Genomic DNA, 24,981 nt, shown 5'->3' with positions numbered 1-24,981 from the left:
GGGGGGGGCCTCTACACGTGGCCTGTGGGATCTTAGTTCCCCAACCAAGGATTGAACCCGTGCCCTCGGCAGTGCAAGCGTGGAGTCCTAACCACTAGACCACCAGGGAATTCCGAAAGATGGTGTATTATACGATTCCATGCATATTAAAGTCCAGAACGGGGAAATCTATAGAGACAGAAAGTGGTGGTTGTCTACGGCTGGGGTGGGCACGGGGTGACATTTAAAGGGTACACCGTTTCTTTTTGAGGTGATGAAAATGTTCTAAAACTGACTGTAGTAATGGTTGTACACATCTGTGGATACATTAAAAACCACTGGATGGTACACTTTGAAAGAGTGAATTGTATGGTATGTGCATCTCAATAAACTTGTTTTTTAAAAGGATAAGGGGTAGGGGGTAGGGAGCTGGGCTACTGAAATGCTACTTCCTTTCAGGTAATGATGACGAAGACCCAACGTGCAAAGTGTGCGTTCTCTGCCGACATCCCCGCGGCGAGGGAAGAGCACCCTCCCAGATCCACTTCATACAACCAAACAGCTGACGGGACCCGAGAGGTGAGGGGGGCAGAGCATCGTCCTGCACGGGCCCAGGAGGGCCGGGCCGGACCGCTCAGAGGCTGGCCTCTCACGGCTGAGCAAGGAACGCTCAGGACCACAGGGGCCCTGGAGTGAGGAGGGGCCACTGCTGAGCCTCCAATGGCATGAGTCCCTCTCCATCTCAGAAAACTGCCAGGTTCCAATGACCACAGTGTCCCCACTGCTCGGAGTTCATCCTGCACTGGTAATTCCCCCTCCTAAGCAGGGTCTCTCGTTCCAGTTAAATCTGATCTTATCGCTCCCACCCTGAGCCTTCAGGATAAAGTCCAAGCCCCACAGCCTGGTGTGAAAAGCACTGTCTCCACTCTTATGGTCCTGCAGGTCCCCACATCCGAAGGGAGGTCCACATGCACCCAAAAGGCGGTGCTGTCTGCCTCGTGAGCCCTCCCCGCCCCCGCCCAGCTACCCACTGGAGCCACTTTCTCCCACCCCTGACCCGCACGGGCGCCCTGCACCAGCCCCGCACCCACGACGCTCTTCCACTTCACAGACACGTAGACATGTCTCCTACGTACCAGGCACTGTGTGCGGCAAAGGGGATACCCGGGGAGCTTGAAGCAGACGTGATCTCCGCTCCTGCGGAGCTATAATCCCCAAATGGAGAGACTGGCAGAAGCAACCAGTAGAGAATGACAAACTTCCAAACAGAGGGAAGGAAAGGTGCAAAGTTTTAAGGGCCTGGGACAGGGAATGTGTCCTAAGTCAGGTAATCAGAGAGACATCCCTGAGGAAGGGACACCTGAGCTGAGAGCTGGGGGTGGGGACGAATTCCAATTAAGGGAACGTCCTGTGCAAAGGCACTGAGGTGGAAAAGAGCTCAGAGCTTGAGCAGCTGCTGCAGGAGGGCCAGCAAGGCAAGGAAGGGGCGGGTGGGACAAGATGAGGCTGGGGAGGGGGGGAGGGAGGCCGCGGCCAGACCGCAGGCCTCACGGGCCACGTCAGAGGCTACAGTCTTCACTATCATCGTAATGAAAAGGTGTGAAAGAGTTTTTAGTCAGGATGAGCGGCGATCAGGTCTGCGCGTCTCCTACTGCATGACCCTGGGGTCTGCGAGTGCAGTTCCTGGTTTCCCGAGGCCTCCCCTCCGGGCTGGGGGCTCCTGTGGACGGAGCTCAGCAAGCACTGCGCCACTTCAGAGGAAGCTGTCCCTGTGGTCACACAGGGGGTCCAGGGACCATCTGGGGGACACTTAACATCCTTCCAGCTAACGAAGATGGGGAGGAGAGGCGACAGTTTAGACTCAAACCTCCTCCTTCCGAGCTCATTCAGGGAAACCCCAGGAAGACCCACCCAGACAGCGCCACCTGACTCATGGAATACAGTCACCGTAACACTTCGAACGATTCTGGGGCAGCAGCAGGAGGGCCACCCCCCTCGGCCCCCGGGCCACACCTGACAGCTGGCCCTGGATGCCACAGTGAGGAGGTTCTGGTCGCTCCCCGGAAGAAGCAGCTCTAGAGGCCAGGAAGCCCTCCCACCACCCCAGGGGGCCTCTGTCCAGGTCTGTTCCCTGAAAACTGAATCTCGGGCAGAGCCTCGGCGGCACCAAGCCGTCGGCTCCACAAGAACCTTGGCGCAGAAAAACAACTGAATCATCCTGATCATTCTCCACGCCAAGCCCTCTCGAGGCCAGTATTCCTTTCGGTGGGGGGGCGGGGGGAGGTGGCAGCTTGGGAGTTGATTTCTATGGCAACCAGCTTTAGTGATCTGCATAAGCTCCAGACACACAACCCCCAACCTGTCCACAAGGGCAGCCAGAAAAAAAGCATAACCTCTCAGCTCTGAGAACTCCTGTCCATCCCTGGGTCCTGGAGGTTTAATGGAAGCATCCCATGGGCGGAATGCTCTAGGGCTGTCAGAAACATCTCAGAAACTCATCTATCTTGACCCACACAGCCCCAAGCCACTTCCCCAGGGACCCGAGTATCGCCTTTGGTGAAGGCCCTTCGAGCTGAGCCCCTTCTGGGGCAAACCACCTTTCTCCGTTTGCTTACAACAAAATGCAGAAAGGCCAGCTTTGCAAACCCAAGCCCGGGGACCTGCTTCGCAGTCTCTGAAATCTGAACGTCCCTCTGCCTCTCCTGACCCTGGGCCCCTCCCCGCACCTAAGCCCGTGCCTCCCTGTTCATGTCCCGAGAATAAATATTAAAACAGGAATCTGAAAACAACGGCACGGTCAAGGTCAAGTGTCAGTCTATGGCCTGGCTCTGAACTTGAATCTCGTATCTCGCGCAGGGTGGGAAGACCAGGTCAGCGCCGACAGCCCGGGGCCCCGTGGCGGGAGGATGGCCTGCGTGCTGCTGAGCAGGCCTCACCTGGCACCTCTCAGTCCCTCTCTCCACCGGCCCCTGCCCCTCTCCTCTCTTCTCGGGGCCTGTGCAAAGTGCAGCCTGTCACCCTTCTCCCCAAAGGAGCGTGCTCTTCGCAAAAGAGGAAACGTCCCGGCCTTAGCAGATATCCACTTCATGCTCAAGCACAGATGGCAGTGAAAATTTATCCCGGAGATACTGAGGCTGGAAGGTTATCCTGAGGTCACCTCAGGCATCTGAGGGCCGGCTGCTGTGTGTGCCCCGGGTGGGACAGACTCCTGGGACCCAGCCGAGACCTCCCTGGGAAACGCAGCCGGTGGCTGAAACCCTTGAAGCTGCTCGTCCCTACATGCCGCCTGACATGCTCTCCAACCTTCTCTGCACAAGAAAAGGAACACAGGGGACCAAGTTCCCCTTCAGTGCTCAGCCACCACCTGCCCTGCGCCGTGGGCTGTGGGTGTGCTTGCGGGGAGCAGGGGATGGGAGGCCCCCCAGGGTTGGTTGTTCCCTAACTCCCAGTCCTTTATCTAAGAAAGTAATGACACAGGCAGTAGTGGTGGGAGCAGCTGTAAGAACTCAGCAAACATTAGACACTTCTACATACTCAAAGACATTTACTTCTCATAGCCACCTGCCCACCTTAAGAAGTAGGACCTAGCAGCAACCCCATTTTACAGAAGAGGAAACTGAGGCTCGAGGGGGTCATGTGATCACACTGCTATCGACCACCAACTGGCTGGGGCCTGAGCACCGGGTGAAGCACTTCATACGCATAGTGTTGTTTACTCTTCCCGACACGGTATGAGGTTTTCCTGGTACTAACACCATTTTACAACTAAGAAAACTGAGGCTTGGTGAGCTCACAGAGGAGCCCAAACACGCCTTTCCCCACGGCCTCCCAGCCCCACGGAAGCGGAAGAGACTTCAGGTTGCTGGCCAGGCAAAGGCCCTCAGGGCACCACGTGTGGACAGCGCACCTCCCCACTTGCGTGGGGGAGTGGGACAGGACACCAGCAGGGCCACAAACGGGCCACCAGGGCTCATGGGAAGCGGGAATCTGCCAGAGTCCGTCAAGAAGGGGGCGAGAGCCACAGGGAAGTGAGGGAGGCTGAGGCCACCGACCCTGGACACATGGGGGAAGAAAATGCTGTCAGCAGGAGGGCTGCTATGTGGCGATGAGAGTCCCCTTTGTCCTGATAAAGAAAGACAGGACGTCAACCCTCCGGTTATCACACACTGCAAAGCGCTGGCTCGAGCATCCCTCCCGCAGGGAGGCCCTCTCTCTCTCAGCTGCATTTTCACTGATAACATGACCTTGTTTTTCATGACCCCCGAGCCGCTTTCCTGAGGAATGAATCACGCTCTTGTCCACAACACAGAAAACACAGGGCAAGTCAGCGGCGGCAATGGCAGCCCCCCCAAGGTGGCGGGCGGGTTACCGTGGGGTCAGGACCCAGGCTGCTGGGGAAACGGGGAAGGGAGAAGGGAAAAGCCAAGAAGACTTGGTCCCAGCTCAGAGATGGGCACTCAGGGTCAAAGCCGTGAGCTCGGAGAGGGGCTCTCCACCACGGCAGGACTCAGGGGCCAAGGGCAGCCGCTCCAGTTCAAAGGCCCTTGGGGGTGCCTTTCTCCAGGGGTGGCAAGAGGGTTCCGCCCCTGTGCCAACTCAACGCCTGTGGCTGCGGCTGTGTGTCGCTGAGGACGCACAGGCACGTGCGCACTCTGCAGTGCTCAGATCGGTAAATCAGGTCTCTCAGCGTAGAGGGCAGAGCGGGTGCCAACCGTGCCCTGGTTCAATCCCGTCTCGCCCCCGACGGGACGGAGGCCCCGGCAGGGAAGTGCCCGACCACAAGCCCATGTCTTCTTGGCGGTGGCAGAGCCGTGTGTACACAGTACACGGCAAGGCGGCTCCACGGCTCTGGAAATGCACAGAACCACTCCCGGCCTCCGCCTCACCCTCCACGCACCTGGAACCTGTGCACCAGCTCCAGGGACTGGCTGTCGTTCTGGTCGGCTTCGAGGATGACATCGGTCAGCTTGTGGATTATGACGTCCAGGGGGCCCTGCTCCTCGACTGGCCGGCTAAGGTTCAGCTACAAGCGGGAGACACAAAGAAAAAGAACAACTTCAGCTCCTGAGCCCGCTGCCCCATCTATCCCGTCTCCTCTGCACGTCCCCGCGGCACGGAGAGGGGGCAGGAGGAGGGCTGGCACTCGTGGGACAGGACGGGACGAATGGGATGAACTCGCTGAGGACCTGGAGCCCTTCCGGGGCAGGCCCTGTGTTTACACTTCTGTCCCCGAGCCCCAAGCAGCCCGGGACACAGAAAATACACACGTGGAATCAGGGTGACGAAGTTTCTGTGGATCGAGGGAGAGTCGCTGTGAAAGCATTTACTGGCCACACTGCAGCTGCCCTACCACCCAGGTTTTTCAGGTGGGGACACCAGGGTTCAGGGAGGTCAAGTCCAACGACTGAAGTCACACGGCCAGACCCGAACTGAGAGGCAAGCGGACGCTCTCTCCACAAAACTACACACAGTCTCCACAAAGCTGTGATCTGCGCGAATCTAAGAGCTGCTGCTTTGAGAGACCAGAAGCTCGTACTTCACACTGAGATCAGGGCCTATGATGACAAAGTGAGGGGGCAGCGGGCTGCCTGGGGTCCCTGAGGCACGGCTCCACTGGGGGGGCGTGTTTATTTTTTCAAGAGCGTGGGGTTAGGAAGATCGGGCCCCGGGGGGAGCCAGAGCTGCTGGCTGACAGACAGTCGGCATCACCTGACCCCCAAGACAGGAGCACCTGCCAACAGCCGGGGCCGCCTGACACCGAGCTTCCTGACTGGCCAGATGTCTGCCGCCCGGCACGCGGCCGCCACCAGCTGCGTGGCCCGCTCCCTTGGAGGGGACGGCGCCAGCCCGGCACCTGGCTGACGCCCTGGGTGGCCTCAGCAGAGGCCGGAGACGGCCACCAGCGCCATCCCTGCCCTCAGCCCCACCCCCAGGGGGGCCTCCCTCCGGGATTCCCGGCTGTTTGTTTCAAAGTCGTTCATAAAGAAATCACGGTGACAGCTCTAGGCAGACACTGTGCTAAAAACGTATGTCCGTTCGTTTCTTTTCATTTTCAAACCACACAGTGAGAAGGAATTCCACAGACACAGACTCCTGAGACCTGCCTGGGACCTCACGGTGAGAGGGCAGAGGCAGAACTGCCGCCGGGCCTGTCCCACGCCCCATGCCTGCCCTGTGCCACGGGACGCTGTCCTCTACAGCCACGACCACCCAGCTGCCTTGTCCTCTGGCTGCTGGCCGAGTCCGGCCATTTGGAGACACCAGCAGAAGAGGGGAGAGGAGCCTGGGTGTTTGCTCCCACCGTCCCCACTGCGCGGGGCAGCCCCTCTCCCACGACCACCACTGTCTCTAAGCTCTCCCTTCCCCTAGTCCCCTGAGGCCTGGGGTGGTGACAGCCCGCCATTCTCGGGGTGCCTCACCACTTCCCGCTGGCTCCTTTGACCCTGCCCACACCTTGCCATCCTCCCTCATTTAAACTCTTTTTCCGTCAAGGGTTCGGAATGTGCCAGCTCTTTTCTGCTGATATCCTTAACTCCTCTTTTTTATTGTCTGCCAGGAAAGATGTTAAGGGATTTTACCTATTTGGAAAAAAAAAAAAAAAAATCCCATGGACTTCACCGAAAGAAAATACCGAAGGACACCGATCCTTCCCCGTGGTGACTAGCCTGTGTACAAAACAGCAAAAATGAGACCAGCTGAGAAGCTGCCCATCTTCTGGGACTCCTGGACGGGGAAGGGAAACGGCATTTGTCCTCACAGCACAGCCAGGAGCTGGGGGTGATGGTCCCCCTTCACAGACCAGGACACCTAGAGCCCAGGAGGAAAAATGACCGGGCAAGGTCTCACGGGTGGGAGGTGGCCCGGCTGGGGCCTGGACACACAGTGACACCAATGGGCTCAGCCCGCAGCCAAGCTGCTAGGTGTCCTGGGGCCCGTGCAAAAGCCTAGCGGCATCCCTGGGCCTCAGTTTCCCCTTGGATAAAAAACAGGAAACTCCAAGGACCTTTCCGGTTCTGTCCGCGGATTCATTATTACATTCCCATCCAACTCCACTTCCCAGAATAAAGCAGAATTGGAAGGAAGGCAGAGCCGCCGGTGGGAAGTGGGAACACGGGCAAAGGACAGCTCATTCTCAGAGATGCCACAGACACAAGCCCATTTGTGCTGTAACCGCGGCTCCGCTGTGACAGGCACCAAAACAAGAAGCCAATATTTTCAGACCAAGACAGGCACGGATGGACGAGAACTGGGTCACATGGTGATGCTGGGCAGGGCGCCCCGGGCCTCAGAAACCCCATCCCAGAGAGAACATTTCCCATGCAGCAAGAGGGGACAGAGTCGGCCCCTGAGAGGAACCTGGGGCCCCAGTGCGCTTGGGGAAGGAGGTGGGCAGGAAATGCCCTCAGCTCACGCTCGCCTGGCATCACCCAAGGCCTGTAGACCTGACAACCGTGGGCTGTTTGGAAAATAAGCTCCCCACGTTCCCGGCCGCCCCACTGAAGGTAAACAGTTGAGTTTTGGAAGCCGGCCACCTTCCTTTGTGTATTTTCCAAGCATTTTTGTGCCAGTGAAACCCTTTCACGAGAACAGCAATCAGGACACACGTCAGGCCTGGATGGTCTCCCTCAGCATCGCTGCAGCATCCTTGCTGGGGCACAAGCAGTGCTGTCAGTGGCTCTAAAAGGCCCTCTAGGGCTTCCCCGGTGGAGCAGTGGTTGAGAGTCCGCCTGCCGATGCAGGGGACGTGGGTTCGTGCCCCGGTCCGGGAAGACCCCACATGCTGTGGAGCGGCTGGGCCCGTGAGCCATGTGCTACTGAGCCTGTGCGTCCGGAGCCTGTGCTCCGCAACGGGAGAGGCCACAACAGTGAGAGGCCCGCGCACCGCAAAAATAAATAAATAAATAAATTAATTAATTAATTAATTAATTAAATAAAATAAAATAAATAAATGGCCCTCCAGCACTGCCTTTCCTCAATGGACCAGACAAGCCTTGGTCATCCTGAGGGGGTCTACCCCAAGGAGCCGGCAGTCTCTCTCCACTGGCTGGGAAGGGGGAGAAGGCCCTCTGGGGCTGCATCCTCAGGAGTGGTACTCAGCAGGCTCTGGGCGCACGTGGGAGAGAACCCAGGACCCTGCAGAGGAGGGACCCTCAGGAGGGAGGAGAGGCAGCGCCACAGAGGAGGGGACCCTGCAGAGGAGGGGGACCGCAGCAGAGAGGACCCTCAGGAGGGGGGGTGTCAGAGCTGAGGGACCCTCAGATGGAGGACGCTGCACAGGAGGGAACCCTGGGGCAGGGGAGGCACCTCAGAGGCTTCGTTTCCCAGATGCAGTGGGGATGGGGGCTCGGGTGGAAGTGAACTCACTTCAGTTGTGCCATTTTGTTTTTCTGACCCCACTCCGTTCGCAGAAAAGGGAACTGTCCCAGGGACCTGTTCTCTTCCTCAGAAAGGGTCCCTCTCAGCCAGTCACAAGGCGTCCCGATGAAAGGGCCGCCTGCCGTGGCCAGAGGGGGTCTGCAGGCGCCACGTTTCCAATTCACGCCCTCCTGTGAGGCCAACGCTGGATGCTGCTCTGTGAGCACTCAGAACTCGGAGGGAACAAGGGCCCCCTGTTTCCTCAGCGAAGAAGGCAGTGAGGCAGACTAAGGTGGGGGGAGGGCTGGGAGGAGATGGGACAAAGGCCCGCGGACCCCGGTGGCCTAACAGTCACCTCTGACCTCCAAAACAAGCAACCCCATCATGCCCAGGCCCGGACCCAAGGTGAGCTGGGCTCCGCCTACCCCCGCCTTCCCCACCACCTGGTCGAGGAAGACAGGATGGGATAATGGGCACAGCAGATGCCTGGAAACCCCTCCAGGCTCAGAGGCTTCTGGGCTGGAGCAGGTCACTTAACTGCTCTGTGCCTCGGTTTCCCTATTCATAAAATGAGGATGTCGTAACTACACTTCCCAGGGCTGGATGAGAACATTCCGTTTAGAGATGTGGCACATGAGCCCTCCAGACAAGTTCCTGCTTCTGCTTGGTCACTTGTTAATTCGACAAGTATTTTCTGGACCCCACCTGTGCACCAGGCACAAACGACGACCCCTGCCCCCTCAACTCAGGGCCTCAGGCGGCCGTAGGAGCACCTGTTCACTTTGGATGCAGCCCCGGCTGCCCCAGACCTTGCACAGGGCGGTGCTCTGCTCCTCTGCCAGAGCGAGCCCTCTGCCTGGGATGTCCCCCAGCCCGCATCCCCCTGTCCACATGTGAGCTCTTACTCATCGTCCAAGTCCCAGCTCAGAAGTTCAATCCTTTTCCAGACTTCTGAACTCACCCCTCCCCAAACAGGAAGAATTAATGGCTCCCTCGTCTCACCCGTGTCCCCAGGACCCTCTTGCACATCCCTCCAGGATTGCACTGTAACTCCCAAGTATAAAGGCATTTCTTTAACCCTCTGTCTCCTCCACAAGACTGTGAGATCCCCAAAGACCAGGGCTGGGGCTTGGCATCCCCAGGACCTAGAACTGGGGCTCCAGGCAAGAGCTCGGTAAACGTTTGCTGAATGCGCTGGCAGCTTTAAAGAACAGAGTGAACAACGCAGACCAGGGAGGAGGGACCTTCCGTAGAGCAGGGTGACTCTTTTCTGCTAAGAGGGTTGAAACAGCCTCCCAGAGGAGGAGGTGTCCAGATCAAGCCATGGAGGGGAGAAGGAAGAATGGGACCTCCAGGGATGGGCAGCGGAAGGAAGGTGTAATCCAGGTAGAGGGGGCAGCTGCAAAGATGCAGGACTCACCTGCATTAAATCCTCTCCTGTATCTATCAATTCCAAATGCCTCAGGTGCCCTAAGCTACCACCTCAGCCGAAAGAGCTTTTCCTACAGCACTGGCCCCTGAATGGCACCTTGGGCAAGGTGCGGGGGGGGGGTAGGGTGAGGGGTGGCCCATAACCGCCCCTCTCTCATGCCTGATCTGCAGGCTGGAAGCCGAGGACCCAGCAGAAGACTCCAATGCCTAGGGGACCTGAATTGGGCTGTGGTATGAACAACTAATAAATCTTCAGTGCATTAAGCCGCTAAGAATTTGGGGTTGCGGCTTTGGTAGTTAGTCTGCCCTGATACAGTCCCCAGAGGGGAGAGTGTGGATGGGGGAAGGGCGTGGGGTGCCGAGATGAGATCAAAGGCAGGGTTTCAGCTCTCTGGAGGGTTCTCTGGGCTGTACTTCCAGCTCTCCCTTCGCTCCCAAACTCCCACACGTGCTTCCCTGACATGATCAATAACCAGCTAGATACAAAAGAAGCAGGTTCATCGGCGAGGCTGGGGACTCGGGAAAACTGGCTCCCACACCTGCTCCCGCTGGGGGCCATTCATCCTCTCTGGATGCAACATGCAAGGTGTTCTACCCAGAGGCCTGGGCTGCTAAAAAAAGTCTACACTTCTCTGAACACCCAGACAGGCTGCAACTGACCTCTCAACTGCAAAGGCCGCAAGTGAGGCCAGTGAGGACATCAGGTAGGTGTGGTTACCATTTCACAACCGTGCTCGGCAGCCGGGTCTTGTTAGGAGTGGCTGTGAAGCTATGAGGCCTGGCACATTATTGAAGCTCTGTGTCGTTCTCATGGGTCCCCACTCAGGCTGTTGTGAGAACTGAACGAGTTAACGTGTGTAAATTACTTAGGATGGAGCCCAACCCAGAGCAAGTGTGCAGGAGCCATGCACCGGTGCCAGTACAACAAGGCTTCTGGCCTGAAAACTCAGGTTCCGAGGGGGGTGACCACACAGGCCTGTCCTCAAATGGGGTTTTCCTGGATGACAGGAGTGTCTTTTATTCTGATGGGGCAACACTTGGTGGGCTGGATGGGGCGGGTCACCAGAAAGATCGAGGCATGATGAGATCAAGCCACGACTGCAGCTTTCAGCCCCACTCCCTATCCTTTGGCGGGGGCGGCTGGAAAATGAAATCGCGACAAATCATGGCTTTGTGATGAAGCTTTCATAGAAAATTCCGCAGGTACAGGGTTCAGGGAGCGTCCTGGCTGGTGAGCTCATGGAGGCGCTGGGAGACTGGGTTGCTCAGAGGGCACGGAAGCCTCTTCCCACGCACCTTGCCTGACGCACCTCTTCCACCTGGATGTTCAACTGTATCCTTTCCCATAACCCTCTGTAATAATCTGGTAAATAGTAAGTCCACTGTTTTCCTGAGTTCCGGAAGCCACTCCAGCAAATTAATCAAACTAGAGGAGGGGGTCATGGGAACTGTGAGGGGTCAGGAGCACAGGTAACAAGCTAAACTCGCAATCAGCATCTGGTAAGTCTGCAAGGATTCATCTAGTGGGACTGAGTCCTTACCCTGTGGCATCTGACACTCATCTCCAGGTGGTCAGGGTCGAAACTAAGCTAAACCGTGGGACACTCAGCTGGTGTCGCAGGATTGCGTGGTGTGGGAAAAGCCCCCCGACACCTGCTATCAGACGTGGTGAGTGTGTAAAATGGTGACAGTAAAGGAGAACTGCAGGACGTATGCTTTTCCTATTCAGTTGTGCACTCAAAAAGATCAGCTATTCCATTTCCCTATTCTTGGTCTTCACATTACTAATGACCAGTGGAAATTTCCCGCACGTACTGTTAACAAGAGCTCAGGTGCAGACGAGAATTTGGATTCTGCAAAGCTAGGTCACTTGTCCTAGCTCATATCAGACTCCTCAACGTGTTCACGCTGCCACATTAAAATGGACCATCATTGTTAATGATGATAAGTAACACAGAGTCCTGACTTTGGGCCGCAGACGAGCTAATAAGCACTGACCGCGGGAGGTGCAGATGAGGACACTGGGTCACAGGTTAAGTAGCCTGCCCAAGGTCATCCCATTACAGCTGCATGGGAACCTGGTCTCTCTCCTGCCAAAGCCAGACAATTAGCCACTAAGCCAAAGGGTGCCCCGTGCACCTGGGGCTTTCCTTCCATCCCTTTTCTGCCCCTCAATTCACCCCTGCGGATGGCGTGTTTTCAGCTGTGACTTCCAATGCAAGTCACTAGATGAAGTTTTTGACCCAGCCAAGGTCCAGACTCAATGGCCCTGATCAACGGCAAGTGGGCAGGAGTCTGATTTATTCCCCTGGACTCTCCACAGGTCTGAGGAGCGGGGACAGAACTGCCACATGCAACATGGAAAGGCCTTGCCGGGCAGAAGTAGGGCTCTCCTGAGAGAAAAGTCAGGTCTGGTGCCTCAGGGACAGACTGCAAAAGGGTGCCTGGCCTCGGAGGATGCAGCCCCAGTCCCGTGTTTCTTGGCGGGGTTGGTTCCAAAAGATGACAGGGGACAGCAGCCCGAAGGCCCTTCCCAGCAAGAGCGACTCTCCCTCCCAAAGGAGCTCAAAGTGGCCCTCAGAGACCTCAGGAGCTGGGGGTCACGTGGGACTGGCCACCAAGACCTGCAGGCTGGTCACCCCGGCAGCCTCTGCCCCAACACTCCCTGACCCAGTGCCCCAATCTCTCAGCAACTGGTCTCCAATTACTAGCATAACAAACAACGATCTGGTTAAGGCAGACACGTGGATAACCCTTCTCCCCCAGAAGAGGAAGGGCCAACTCCTTCAACGGCCTAATGATGAAGGTCCCTTGCGTGCAGCTCCAAAGTTCTGGGCATCTGCATGCCAACTTTATCTCAAACAGCCAGGGAAGTCATTGCCTCCAGCATTTAAGACAGTGTTGGCAAAGCCTTAGTGCCGGGCTGAGCCCTCAGCAGGCCCTCCGCAGGCACGGTGCCAAGGAGCAGGGTCAGCTCTCCCTTCCTGGAGGCTTCTCTGCTCTCGGGCCCTCCAGACCCTCATCAGGCACAGTGCCTGCTGGACCCGCTTCCTCCGAGACCAACCAGTAACTGCCCTTGGGGTTCAGATCGGACTTTTCTGGGCCCCAGGCATGACGCTTACACAACTGGTGAGTTTCAGAAGAAGAGCTCTCCTTGGCCTGTTCACCTCATGTGACCATCCCAAAGCTAAAAGCCTGGGCTGAGACGGGGTGAGGCTCTCCATCTGAGCTCTCAGCCAGCTCAGTTCAAATGCCACCATCCCTCTTCCAGAGCCCCCCCGACCCCAGCCCTGCACTGGCTCTCACCTTTCTCCCTGCACTTCCTACCGAGGATTTCAGATCAAGCACTGACTGACCTGGACGCCAACTTCCCTCCCAGGTGGTAGACTTGAAGTTGGTACCCAACGCATGCTGCATCCTCCACCCGAACGACACGCGCGGCCAACAAGGTGATGGAGGTGTGAGAGAACGGCACTCCGCGGGCCACAGGGGCGAGTGTCTGCAGGGAGCAGAACGTGACTGCAGGATGTGCAAAAGCACATAGGGTGAGACGTGTCTCATTTGACAAACTCTCAAAACATCAAGAACGCGATCACAGCAAGCCTTGCTTCTGCTCTTTAAGATTTAAATAAAAGAGAAACCGCTACTGCTTCGCGAATCAGACACAAAAGACTGTTCTTCAACCGGGCCTTGTTTTCTCGGAATCTCAGCGTGTGGGGATGATGAGAGTACCTGCTTCGCAGGGCCGCTCTTTCAGCCGTTCGCTCATCCTTTCACCCACCCGTGCATCCAGCCATGCATTCGTTCATTCACTCAGCAGTGAACACTCTGTGCCTGGCTTTGCTTGAGTGCTGAAGATACAACAGTGGACAGGACGGCCAAGGTCCCTGTCTCAGGACCTCATGCTCTAGTGGAGGAAGATGGACAATAAACAAATAAATAAAATAATTTCAGGTGGCCATCAAGCGTCACACCATGAATAAAATCAGTGTAGAGAGCATACCGGGGTGGGGGGGGGTGGGACGGACTCATCAGAGAAGGCCTGTTAGGAGTTGAGTTCTGTCCGCCCCCGCAAAAAGGTGAGATTGAAGTCCTAACCATCAGTACCGCAGAAGGTGACCTTATTTAGGAACTGGCGCATTGCAGGTGTAATTCGTTAAGCTGAGGTCATACTGGAGTAGGGTGGGCCCCTAACTCCATATTACTGGTGTCCTTATAAAAAGGAGAAATTTGGGTGCTGACACACATCAGGGAGAATGTCACGTGAAGATGAAGGTGGAGATCAGGGGGATGCACCTACAAGCCAAGGACACCAAGATCACCAGTAACACCAGAAGTTAGGAGAGAGCCTGGCACAGGCGCTCCCTCACAGCCTCAGAAGGAACCCACCCCGCTGACACCCTGATCTCGACTTCCAGCCTCCGGAGCTGTGAGACAATACATTTGTTGTTTAAGCCGCACAATCTTGAATTCGTTACAGGGCAGCCCAGGGAACTAACGCGAGGCCTCCCCAAGGACCCACCATCTGAGCTGAGACCTGAACAAGGAGAAGGACCCAGGAATGATGGAGGAGGAACGGGGAAAGCCGGGTGGGGCCCCGAGCACAGGCTGCACTGGGGGTGGGGAGTCTCAGGGGGAGGGGGACAAGGACATGGCGCAGGTTGTGTAGAGCTGCCAAGGACGGGACTGGGAGTTGGGAAGGTGTCCCCAGAGGGAGGGGAGGCCCCCGGAGGGCACTGGGCAGGGAGTTACTCTCCGTTCTCTCTGAAGAGACCACTCTGGAAGTTAACACCTGTGAGGGGTCGGCAGCCGGCCTCGAACACACTGGAAGCACTTAACATGCACAGTTGTCAATTTTATGGCCTCACAGAACAGAGGGCTTAAGAAAGAACTTCAAGAACCAGGATACTCTGAAGAGGGCAGGTCAGGAGCCTGCACTGACCGGCCGAGTAACGGGGGGCCATCACTTTCCTTGTCTGTAATATGAGGGCCCCGGGGCTCTTACCCAGAGCTGGTGGGATGAGAATAGCTGACCACCCCCAGCTGGGATTCCCAAACCATGCCCCCTTGCTCCCTGCCCAGCCCTGGCTCCCAGCCCAGGGTGTTTTTTTTCCTGCTGACAACGGAAAACACATCTCAATGTTGCCTTTATCTCCACGATCTTTGCAGAACGGCAACTGGCAGCTCGCGTCACAAGCGGCTAAGAATTCTCCAGGCCAAAAATACACACTCTTTGTGCCTCCTCTTTAACAATAAGAAAGGAAAACTTTGAGTCAAACTTCTACAAAGCCTGCAAAGATTATTTTTTCAAGCCCCAAAGCAGTATCCTTTCTATAGTCATTTATTTCCAGTCCAAAAAGAGCATTCCTTGAGGCAGTTTCCAAACTGGTATTTGATATAATGTTAATGAAAGCATTTTTAAAAAATTAAACACATCCCATGGAAAAGAGAAGTTCAGTGCTCTCCAAATCGCTTGAAAAGGCGCTGGGTAGTATCAAGTCAAACTGGCATCTTCAGCGCAGGGCTCAAGTATTTTAAAATGCTCGTGTGCACTGGCCACTGACAGAGGGAGAAAGTTGGCGCTAGAACCCTTCCCGAACTCACTTGGGAGAATTCTAGAGAATGCCGGGTCACAGAAATGTAGAAACTTGACCAAACCACCACGGAAAATCCTAGGCAATGTATCTGCCCACCCCTGCCCTGCAATGGGAGAAAGTCCCCAAGGATCACCACACACCACACGGGAGGGGGCAGCCTGATGCACTTCTGATCAGCAACTTCCCGGAGTGCCACGTGGTGACCCTGACAGGTTGCTAAGACTCGTGACGGGGAGACTGCAATGCACTCGACGGCTCTGGGCAGCTGTCTTTAAGCTCAGCTTTTAAGCTCAGGTCAGCGGGTGACAGTGGTGACAGGACAGCTCACGCACCCTGCGACGCCAGCCCTTCTGGCCGGGGGTGGGCCTGCGTCCGGGCCTTCCGCAAAGGGCCTGGCAGTTCCATCTCACTGCGGCAACAGCTGCTCAGAGGCGCTTAGGAGGCCTCGACAAGGAGACGCCCGGAAGAGACTCAGAGTGAAAGCGGAGAGCTGAAAAAGCCCGCGAGCACGGCAAAGGCTCCACTTCCTAAAGCGGGGCGGAGGAATGAAATCAGTCGCAGGTTTTTCCCAGGGTCTACAAATTAAATCAGCAAGTCCGTTCTCCAGTCTGCATCTTTATTCCTGTCCTGCCCCTAGCTTCTTCAGAACCAATTTTTTCTTTTTAAGATTCCATATATATGTGTTAGCCTACAGTATTTGTTTTTCTCTTTCCGGTTTACTTCACTCTGTATACGACAGTCTCTAGGTCCATCCACCTCACTACAAATAACTCAATTTCGTTCCTTTTTATGGCTGAGTAATATTCCATTGTATATATGTGCCACATCTTTATCCATTCATCTGTCGATGGACACTTAGTTTGCTTCCATGTCCTGGCTACTCATGTGGTACATGAGTTTTTGAATTATGGTTTTCTCAGGGTATGTGCCCAGTAGTGGGATTGCTGGGTCGTATGGTAGTTCTGTTTTTAGTTTTGTAAGGAACCTCCATACTGTTCTCCATAGTGGCTGTATCAATTTACATTCCCACCAACAGTGCAAGAGGGTTCCCTTTTCTCCACACCCTCTCCAGCATTTATTGTTTGTAGATTTTTGGATGATGGCCATTCTGACTGGTGTGAGGTGATACCTCACTGTAGTTTTGAGGACACGGGGAGGGGGAAGGGGAAGCTGGGACGAAGTGAGAGAGTGGCATGGACTTATATATACTACCAAATGTAAAATAGATGGCTAGTGGGAAGCAGCCGCATAGCACAGGGAGATCAGCTCAGTGCTTTGTGACCACCCAGAGGGGTGGGGTAGGGAGGGTGGGAGGGATATGCAAGAGGGAGGGGATATGGGGATGTATGTATATGCATAGCTGATTCACTTTGTTATAAAGCAGAAACTAACACATCACTGTAAAGCAATTATACTCCAATAAAGATGTTAAAAAAAATCAAATCAGCAAATGCAAAAGTGTTGTCATAGATTCTGCTCAGAGGCCTGTGACTAAGTGGAATTTGGTATTAACTGCAGTCCTACAGGTGAGAGGAAGACCCGAGGGTCACCCAAACTAAGCCTGGGGGGCGGGGGGTACCAGGTTCAGAAAGGTCCTGGAGGGGGTGACATCGAGTTTAAACTAACTGCACTAGCACAGTTGCACCTCGGAGGAACTCGAAGCAACAGCCACTGTATCAACGCACAGAGTTGCCAAGCCTAGCGCGCAGTTACTTTTTCTCATCTTAGCAGGAGCCTTTATCAATGTTGCACATAGGGGACACTCTTCCCGTCAAACATCCCCCAGCACCTCCTCTGGGCCTGGCCCCTTGCTAGGCACAGGCATAAGGACCAGGGCCGAAGGCAGAGAGAAAACCAACCAGGAATCAGTACACAGTGACCACAGGGGTGGCCCGGGCAGGAGTGGAGGACCGTGCAAGGGGTGAGGACAGCCAGGGTCGGGGGTGAGGGGTGTAACCGAAAGAGAGCAAGCTTCGTCAGGGAAGAGGCCACACTGGAACTGATCCTGAGCAGCGGGCGATGGGGCCAGCGCGTGTGAAGGGGCTCAGGTCAGAGAAGAGGTGGGAGTCTGGGGACAGAGGAGAAGCCAGAAAGAGGGTCACACAGATCCCTCGGGGTCTCAGGAGCCAGGGAGGGTTTGTAATGGGAGAGAAAGGCCATGTATGCGTGTGCAGCAGGATAAGACCAGGGCACAGGAGGGCTCCTGGGCTGCACGGGGGCAAAGAGAAAGGTGTACAACCAGGGCAGTAATGGCGGTAGGGGGGGAAGAAGCAGGAACGCACAGGGACCGAGTGGCTGGGGGCCGAGGATGGGGGGGGTGCGCACAGGACAGATGCCTGTCAAGCAGTAGGGGTACGGGGTGCTGCCCACAGCCTTTCTCCAAAGCCAGGAGTGGAAGAAAAGAGCGGGCTCTCACAGCTACTGAAGCCCGCGCGCCTAGAGCCCGCGCTCCGCAACACGAGAAGCCACCGCAATGAGAAGCCCACGCACCGCAACAAAGAGCAGCCCCCACTCGCCGCAACTAGAGAAAGCCCGCGCACAGCAACGAAGACCCAACATAAAAAAAAAAAAAACCAGCAGCCAAAAAAAAAAAAAAAAGAGTGGGCTCTGACACCGGGGTCCCAGACCCCCAAAGTGTGAGTCCCCAAGAGCGATCTAATATTTTCCCCATAGGTCCCTCCTAACCTCTGATCCAACACCCTGGTTGCGGTGCCCTCCCTCAGCATCCTGCCCCAGCCAGTCAGTCAGAGGCTGGCTGACTTAGGAGGGAGATCCCGCAGCATCCAGCAGTTCCTACGGCAACCACCCCTTCCTGTCTCTGCTTTACCGAAAGGTAAAGCAGCGGGATTTGTTGGAAGGCAAGGAGACCCTTGAGTTCCTTGATCCTGACCCAGAAAACTCGACTTCTCTCTGGGGAGCCTACAAGCGTCCTCAGAAGGTGACTCCAGTCCCTCTGCCCGGTTATGCCTATACTCATTTATTTGTGTGCATTTCCAGAACCTTCTGCCAGGAATGGACATGGGAGGTGGGCTCTGCCGTAGCACTGACCGTCCTGGGTTGAGATGATCTGTCTGCTCTGCTTCTCCTCCTCAGAGGGCGGGGCGTGTCCTGGTCACCCGTGTGAGGTGGGGACTCGGCAAACGTCCCTGCTGGCTGAATGGATGCGTGCTGACCCGCCCAGCAAGATCAAGTCAGAAACTGAGATGAGAGCCGCGGCAGTGAACTCACCGGGGGGAGAGGACAAGTCACAGCTGCAGCACACGGGGCAGCGGGCCCTTTCCACTGGGCCCAGGCTTCGGTGGGCCCCTCCGCCTGGACGTCCCCACCCTCCTGCAAACCCCTCACCTCTCAGGCCTGGCGGCTCCTCGCAGGCCTCTCCCTCCCCGCCCCACCGCAGGCAGCACTGAGGGGCTGGTTCTCTGGGCATCCATGGCCTACCTGCCAGCCTGCTGCTGAGCACACGCCTCTCTCCCCTGGAATCTCCCAGGACAATGCCTTGCTCGCCCCTGCGCACCGTCCCTCGTCTCATCCCCTCGCTGATGCCGGGGACCTGGCCAGGCTACTTCACAGTCATTCATTCAACACACAGGAACCAAGCTCTCGCTGTGTATGCACCTGACCCCAGGCCAGGGTGGCAGGGAAGGCTCTCGGGGGCAGACGCAGGCACCATGGGGCAGTGAGGCATAAGAGAACAGCAGCTCTTCCAGAATGACCAAGAGTGCGGCAGGGATGCAAATGAAGGTGCAGTTATTCAAGCAGGCAGTCAGGAAGTCCACTCAGAGGAGGTGGCCGGTGGGCTGAGCCGTGAAGGTATGTCTGAGGGCGCACATCTGCACCCATTTACCAGGGAGTCCCAAATCAGCAGTGCAGACCAAAGCGCCAGGGAAATCCTGCATCTGGAATCCAGGGAGAATGGGAGGTCAGCAGATGGCCAAAGAGGCAGCGTTGCCTCGGACACAGGGCTTGAAGAGTAGGGCTGCTGGAAGGGGCAGCGGAAACCGGCATGGCTGAACCTGACACCAGGAATGGGAAGGAGTGGTCCGCCAGGCACCACCGAGGCCGTCCAGGACAGCAATAACCATAGGCTGAGCGGTGACTAGTGCCCTGCAGCGCCGCACCCGTCTAACCCTCCTTGGTACTAGAAGACAGGAAAGCCAGGGTTCAACCAAACCTGAGTCAGCCCGGGACCTGAAGGCCTGGACCCTGAGCGTGGCCTGGCCAGGGGTCCATAACGTTCTGGGGCCCACGGCACTGAACCATGGGCATGGATGTCCCAGACAAAACTTGGTGGGAAGAAGTATGTGGTACCAGGTGGCTACCCGCTTCCCAGCCTTGGCCTGAGCACTTTTGATAACTAGTTCATGGTTCTCTAATTCCCAAAGAGCATCCTAAGAGAGGACGGAAACACGTAGGAGGGCGTGTTCACCAAGGCCACCCCTTCCCCAAGCCTCAATTACGAAATAAGTGAAATCTGCCCCGTCCCAAGGAGCTCACGATCGGCAGCCTAGAGGGCCACGGGGAACAAACGAGGACACGGGACAGACACTGTCCCCTCCTGCTGGCAGCCCTGCCCCAGGATGCCTGCAGGGTGCGGAGGACCGCAATGTCCAAAGGGCATACGGTCAAGGTCACGATGAGAAAAACTGCAAACGTCTCGTGGAGGTTTAAGATAAACTCCAGGCAGGGAAAGAACACACAGAAATGGGACTTAGGCTCCTCTTATAAGCAGCTGATGACACATTCTTCTGACGTCACCAACGGTTAATAAACACGGCTTTCTCGAAGACGCTGCCAGGGGCACACAGCCCATCTGACCCTCCAGACTTGTTCTCTTGGCTGGTGGCCCCTCCCCACTGCTCCCCCCACAGGTCCCAAATCAGCAGTGCAGGTCCCTGGGGCAGAGGGCTCCCCTGTCCGGCTCCATATTTTCTCCCCCCTGCCCCCACCCCCCAAGCTCGGACCCATCGCCTGGGAACACTGACCCTATTCTCTCTGCTCTGGGATCATGACCCAGAACACGAGCTGCCTTCTCTCCCACTCATCTCAGTACCAGGGGGCAGGGAGAGGATGGCTCTCAGAGCTGGGAAATGCTAAGAAAAATCTCCCTGGAGCAGAGCCAGGAGGGGCTGGAAGAGATGGACAGCTACCAAAGCAAGGCTACCTCGAGGGGAGAAAAAGGCTGTACCCGCCAGGGGTGCAGCCCAGACCACAGTGGGGATCGCGGGGGAGTTGGGAAAACCCCAGAACAGAGCCTCCGGCTAGTGAAAACCCCGATATTCTCCCCACCCTCATCCACTCAACAATGCTCCTTTTTTCTTGGGCAGTGACCCCACATGTCAGGGCTGTTCTTGCACAAGGCTGGCCCTGAGGGCTGTCCCCTGCTCCCTGGGTGGCTCCCTGCTCTGGGGCAGAGCCTGGCTGAGTCAGTCCCAATCCCTGGGGGCCGCAAAGCAACCCCCCAACCAGAGCACATCTCCCCGCCAAGCCCCTGGCCCCAGGACAAAGCCACCTCCATGTCCCTCACATGGCCAGCAGGGCAAGAATGACAGGAAAAGAGATGGAGAGCACTTCTTCACCCAGGAGGTCAGACCCCACCTGCTCGTAAGGGTGGGGAGGGGGCATCTGCCTTTATTTCAGACAGGCCCGGGGGTCAAACTCACACTGACTCTTAACAAAAATTCAAAACTTAGCAAGGATTCTTTAAGGTACTTCAAGAAGCATGAAGGTTGGGTCTCACTGTTGGAATGAAATGGCAACCACAGATGAAGGCCCAGCTCAGGCTTCGATCTAACTCCAGGATAGAGCAGCCTGACCTTCGCAGCCACCTGCAGGCTCGGTCCCTTCACACAGGGGAGCCGGGCCCAGGACTCAAGAACAGCAGCTAGAAATGGCGGGGCTGGAACACAAACACAGCTTCCAGAAGGGTGCGGTCTGAAAGCCCAAGACAGTAATGCCACTTGGCGCCCCACGAAGCCCAGATGGGACTCGGGCTCCTCTGCTTGCCAGGAGCTCAGGTTCTAGAGTGTTCCACAGCGGAGACAAAGAAAATCAGGCTGACTGGAAAGATATCAGATGTGGCTATGAAGAAATGCGACTTCCTGATCAAATGAATAGCTGTTCCTTGTAAGAGATGGTTAACTTCCAAGTTACTTATTCACACCAGATAATTCTTCCTCGATTTCAGAGGCAGCCAATACTACCTTGGTATACATCCCTCCAATTTTCAGATATATCTCCCCAAATTGGAGTCACACTACATAAACAGATTTGGACCCTACTTTTCAGTAAGTGCTATAATGGACATTCTCCTATGGCATTACACGTTCTTCTAAGTCACTGCCATTTAAAGGCCAATAAAGCATCATTGATTTCACCAGCTCCCTACCGTTTAACATTTGGTTGTTTCTAATTGTACAATAACGTAAGAAAAAGGATTAAACTGTATCCCATATACTCTTTTTTAAAAAGGGAAAGAGGAGTGGAATATATATGGTTAAACCTGTAAAACCACTTTTCAGAAGACAAAGAGGTCAGCTCCAAGCAACTGCCTAAAACAATGCATTTAGTGGGAAACCTCAGTTCTTGATCCTGCCAGAAAATAAGATGTTCGACAACTACTCCTGCTACCTGTGCCCTGTTTCTTGCTCAATTCTTCTCTGAACTGAGCCCCAAAAGATGTTTCCCAAGTTCTGCAGTAAGTTCCCTGTGCTACTGACCGCCCCCCTCGGCTGCTAGGGCATCCTCCTGCACCCAGTTCCCGAGGGGGCCCAGCCACGACAAAAGCCCACCCATGACTCCCCTTATGCTACCAAAGGAAGCCCAAGCCCAGAGTTCCTGAGTGCCTGCCTCCAGCTGGGGTCCGGCCCCAATCTGCCCTCCCCAGGCTCCTGTCGGCCAAGCAAGACCCCTTCCTGCTCACTGCTTCCGAGGAACACCCTGCATCCCCACCTCCTTGTTTGGAATAGGATTTCCTCAATTAATCGGCCCATGAACTTCTGTAAGAATCCTCCTTCGCTCTGTGTCTAGTTCTTTATAAACCTAAGACCCACAGACCCTGCCTGGGTGGCCACTCAACCCCCCTGTGCTTCAGCTACCACTGAAGGGGGGAAAGGAGGCACCAGCCCCGGAAAGGGTCACTTGAAGAGGCTCCTGACACCTGGTGGCCTCTCGGGATCAACGTGCCCTGCCCACTTGGCACCTCCAGCAGGCCGGTAGTGCCCGGGCCGGTGTGTGGCCTCAATACCACTGGATGGGCTGACCCCAGCCCCTGGCTGGTACCGTCGCCGTCCACGAAGCCGAGGTGGGAGGGAAAGGGGCGTTTTCACTTCTCCTCCAGGACCTTCTCTGCCCTCAGCAACTCCTCCAGAGGGGGCCCTGCTCTGCAGACCCACTGCCTCTGCATCCAGCTCCCCAGACCCCCAAATGACCATTCTCTTCTGGATGGGGTGAGAGCACACACTGGGGTCCCCCCACCTCCAACACAGGCTACCCAAGGAACGCCCAGCGCATCTCCCATGGTTTCAGGAAACGTTTTGTTCCTTTTGGGTAAAACTGCCTTAATTTTAAAACCTACCTATTCACACATCTGGCAGGCTCTTCATCCTTACCATTCCCCTGGGAGGAGAGAACGGTCAGGTGATTCCACACCCATTTTACAGACCAGAGAACTGAGCACTCTGAGGGTCTGCGTGAGGGCAGATGTTAAGCCCGAGGCCCATCCTTGGGACTTCACGAACCAAGGTGTGCTTCCTGCTACGAACAGGGCCTGGGCCCAGGGTCCCGGGCGTGGCCCTAAGGTACAAGGACAGAGCAGGGGGAGGGGAAGAGGCAGGTCTCTGCCCACCATGCCACCCCCACCTGCACCAGCTCCCACCAAGGACAGAGTGAGGTCCAAGCCCCCGGCCACAGCACAAGGGTCCCCTGTCACACTGCCCGTGCCCGCTCCCCCCTCCCCGCCACCGACCATGAACGCAGTACGTGTCAAAGGTCAGCGCTGGGTCAGGTCTCGGGGGCCCGTTCCTCCGCCTCCTCTAGCTGGTGAGCTCCCAGCCTTCCCCAGAGGGGATGTTCACACACTCCCTCCTCGGGGGGCCCGGGCAGGCCGTGGCTCTGTGGCCACTCTGGCGTGCTGCCCTTGTCCCCCACCAAGCCTGCCTCCCCCCACCCCCGGCGCGGAGGGCACATGGGGTTGTGGAAACAGCCAAGCTTGCGAGGCAGAGGGAGCCGGTGCCAGGTCCTGGCCCACCTGCTGGATGGCCCTGGGGCGGAGCGAGGCACTTAACCTCACCTGCTAGAAAGGAAGGAGGGTACCTGCTTCGCAAGGTGTCGAGTGGCTGGAAGGAGAAAGGACGCGAGCCGCACAGAGCGCAGGGCAGACGCTCCGCGTGCACTTCTCCTCCCCGTCAACACAGAGTCGGGGCAGCAGGTGTCAGCTGATCCTGCACAGCTGCCATGGACGAACCCTGGGCAGGAGTCTGAGGGGCACAGGGTTCTGTGCCTGCCCTGGCCTTTCTTACCACTGCCGATGGCAGGCCTGAGGTCAGGGTTACCTGCTTACCAACGGTCCTGGCTTCCAGCACGACTCACTCACTCACGAGGCACTGTCCTCGACTCTTTACTCCTCAAAGACCCCAGCAGGTGAACACTCCTGTCACTCACATCTGATTGATGAGGAAAGAGATTCTAAGAGGCTATGAGGCCAGGGCCAGGCTGTACTGGCAAGTGGCAGAGCTGGGCTTTGAATGAGGCAGGCTGACCAGAAGGAAGGGAGGAAGGGGAAGGGGAGCGGGAGGGAGGAAGGAAGGAAAGACGAGGGAGGGAGGAAGGAACCCCTTGCATAACTGAATTCTATGTTCTCTCCTCACGGTCACACTTGTCCAAACCTTGCCCACAACCTCCTCCCGGCAGGCCTTTTATCCCACAAAGTTCCCTCTGAATGCCCCCTCCTCCAAGAAGTCTTCCTTGACCCTTCCCCGCAGGTAGGCATGGCAATCATTCTCCCCCTCCCTGCTCTCAGCATGTGTTACTCCGAGTCCCAGAGACCAGTGGGTTCTGGGGTGTGAGCGCAGAACTGCCCCAGGCCTGCCATGAACAGGGCCCCACTAAAAAGGCCAGCGTGCAGCCCAGAGTCGGCAGGAAGCCAGGAGAGCCACGCCCGGAAACCGGACCCCGGCAAGGGAGGCTGCACCCTGAAGCACAAGCAAAGCGGGCCCTGCAGCAGTCAGAAGAGGACGCACTGCGCGGCCCACACCCAGGCACGTGCCCTCCCCGTCCGGCTGGCACCTGCCTCCGCGGCCATGAATGCTCCCTGTCCCTGCTTCCTGGACAGCAGGGCCAGGAGGTGGTCTGGCATGTGCCCACACCCAGCATGTGTCCACGTCCAAGTGCAGGATGGCCTGGCCTCCGTGATCCACGGGAAGACATGTAAATTGAGAAGTTCAGATGCTGGAAACCCCCAAAATACAGCAAAGCTCTACTGTGGCCGACCCTCTCTGACCATGAGCTCCGGTAGCAAGGACCCCATCTCACCCGGCCTGTGCCCCCCACGGTGTCTAATACTGCACACCATCTACAAAATGACAACAGCGGTCGTGGCCTACCGCGCACCTGCCACGTGCGG

General features: G+C 56.5%; 1 protein-coding gene across 3 annotated transcripts in view; it reads right to left on the bottom strand.

Moving 5' to 3' along the window:
• Positions 1-24,981, bottom strand: part of ITPK1 (inositol-tetrakisphosphate 1-kinase) — a 161,047-nt gene that overhangs the window by 64,105 nt on the left and 71,961 nt on the right. For all 3 annotated transcript variants that reach the window (XM_067727199.1, XM_067727212.1, XM_067727209.1), the window contains one exon: positions 4,877-5,002. In XM_067727199.1, the coding sequence (XP_067583300.1) occupies positions 4,877-5,002 (126 nt within the window). The remainder of the gene's footprint in view (positions 1-4,876; positions 5,003-24,981) is intronic.

Source organism: Pseudorca crassidens, chromosome 1 (genome assembly GCF_039906515.1).
Source record: "Pseudorca crassidens isolate mPseCra1 chromosome 1, mPseCra1.hap1, whole genome shotgun sequence".
Lineage (NCBI taxonomy): Eukaryota > Metazoa > Chordata > Mammalia > Artiodactyla > Delphinidae > Pseudorca > Pseudorca crassidens.
The sequence above is the reverse complement of the archived record's forward strand: the minus strand, read 5'-3'. Positions and strand labels throughout refer to the sequence as shown.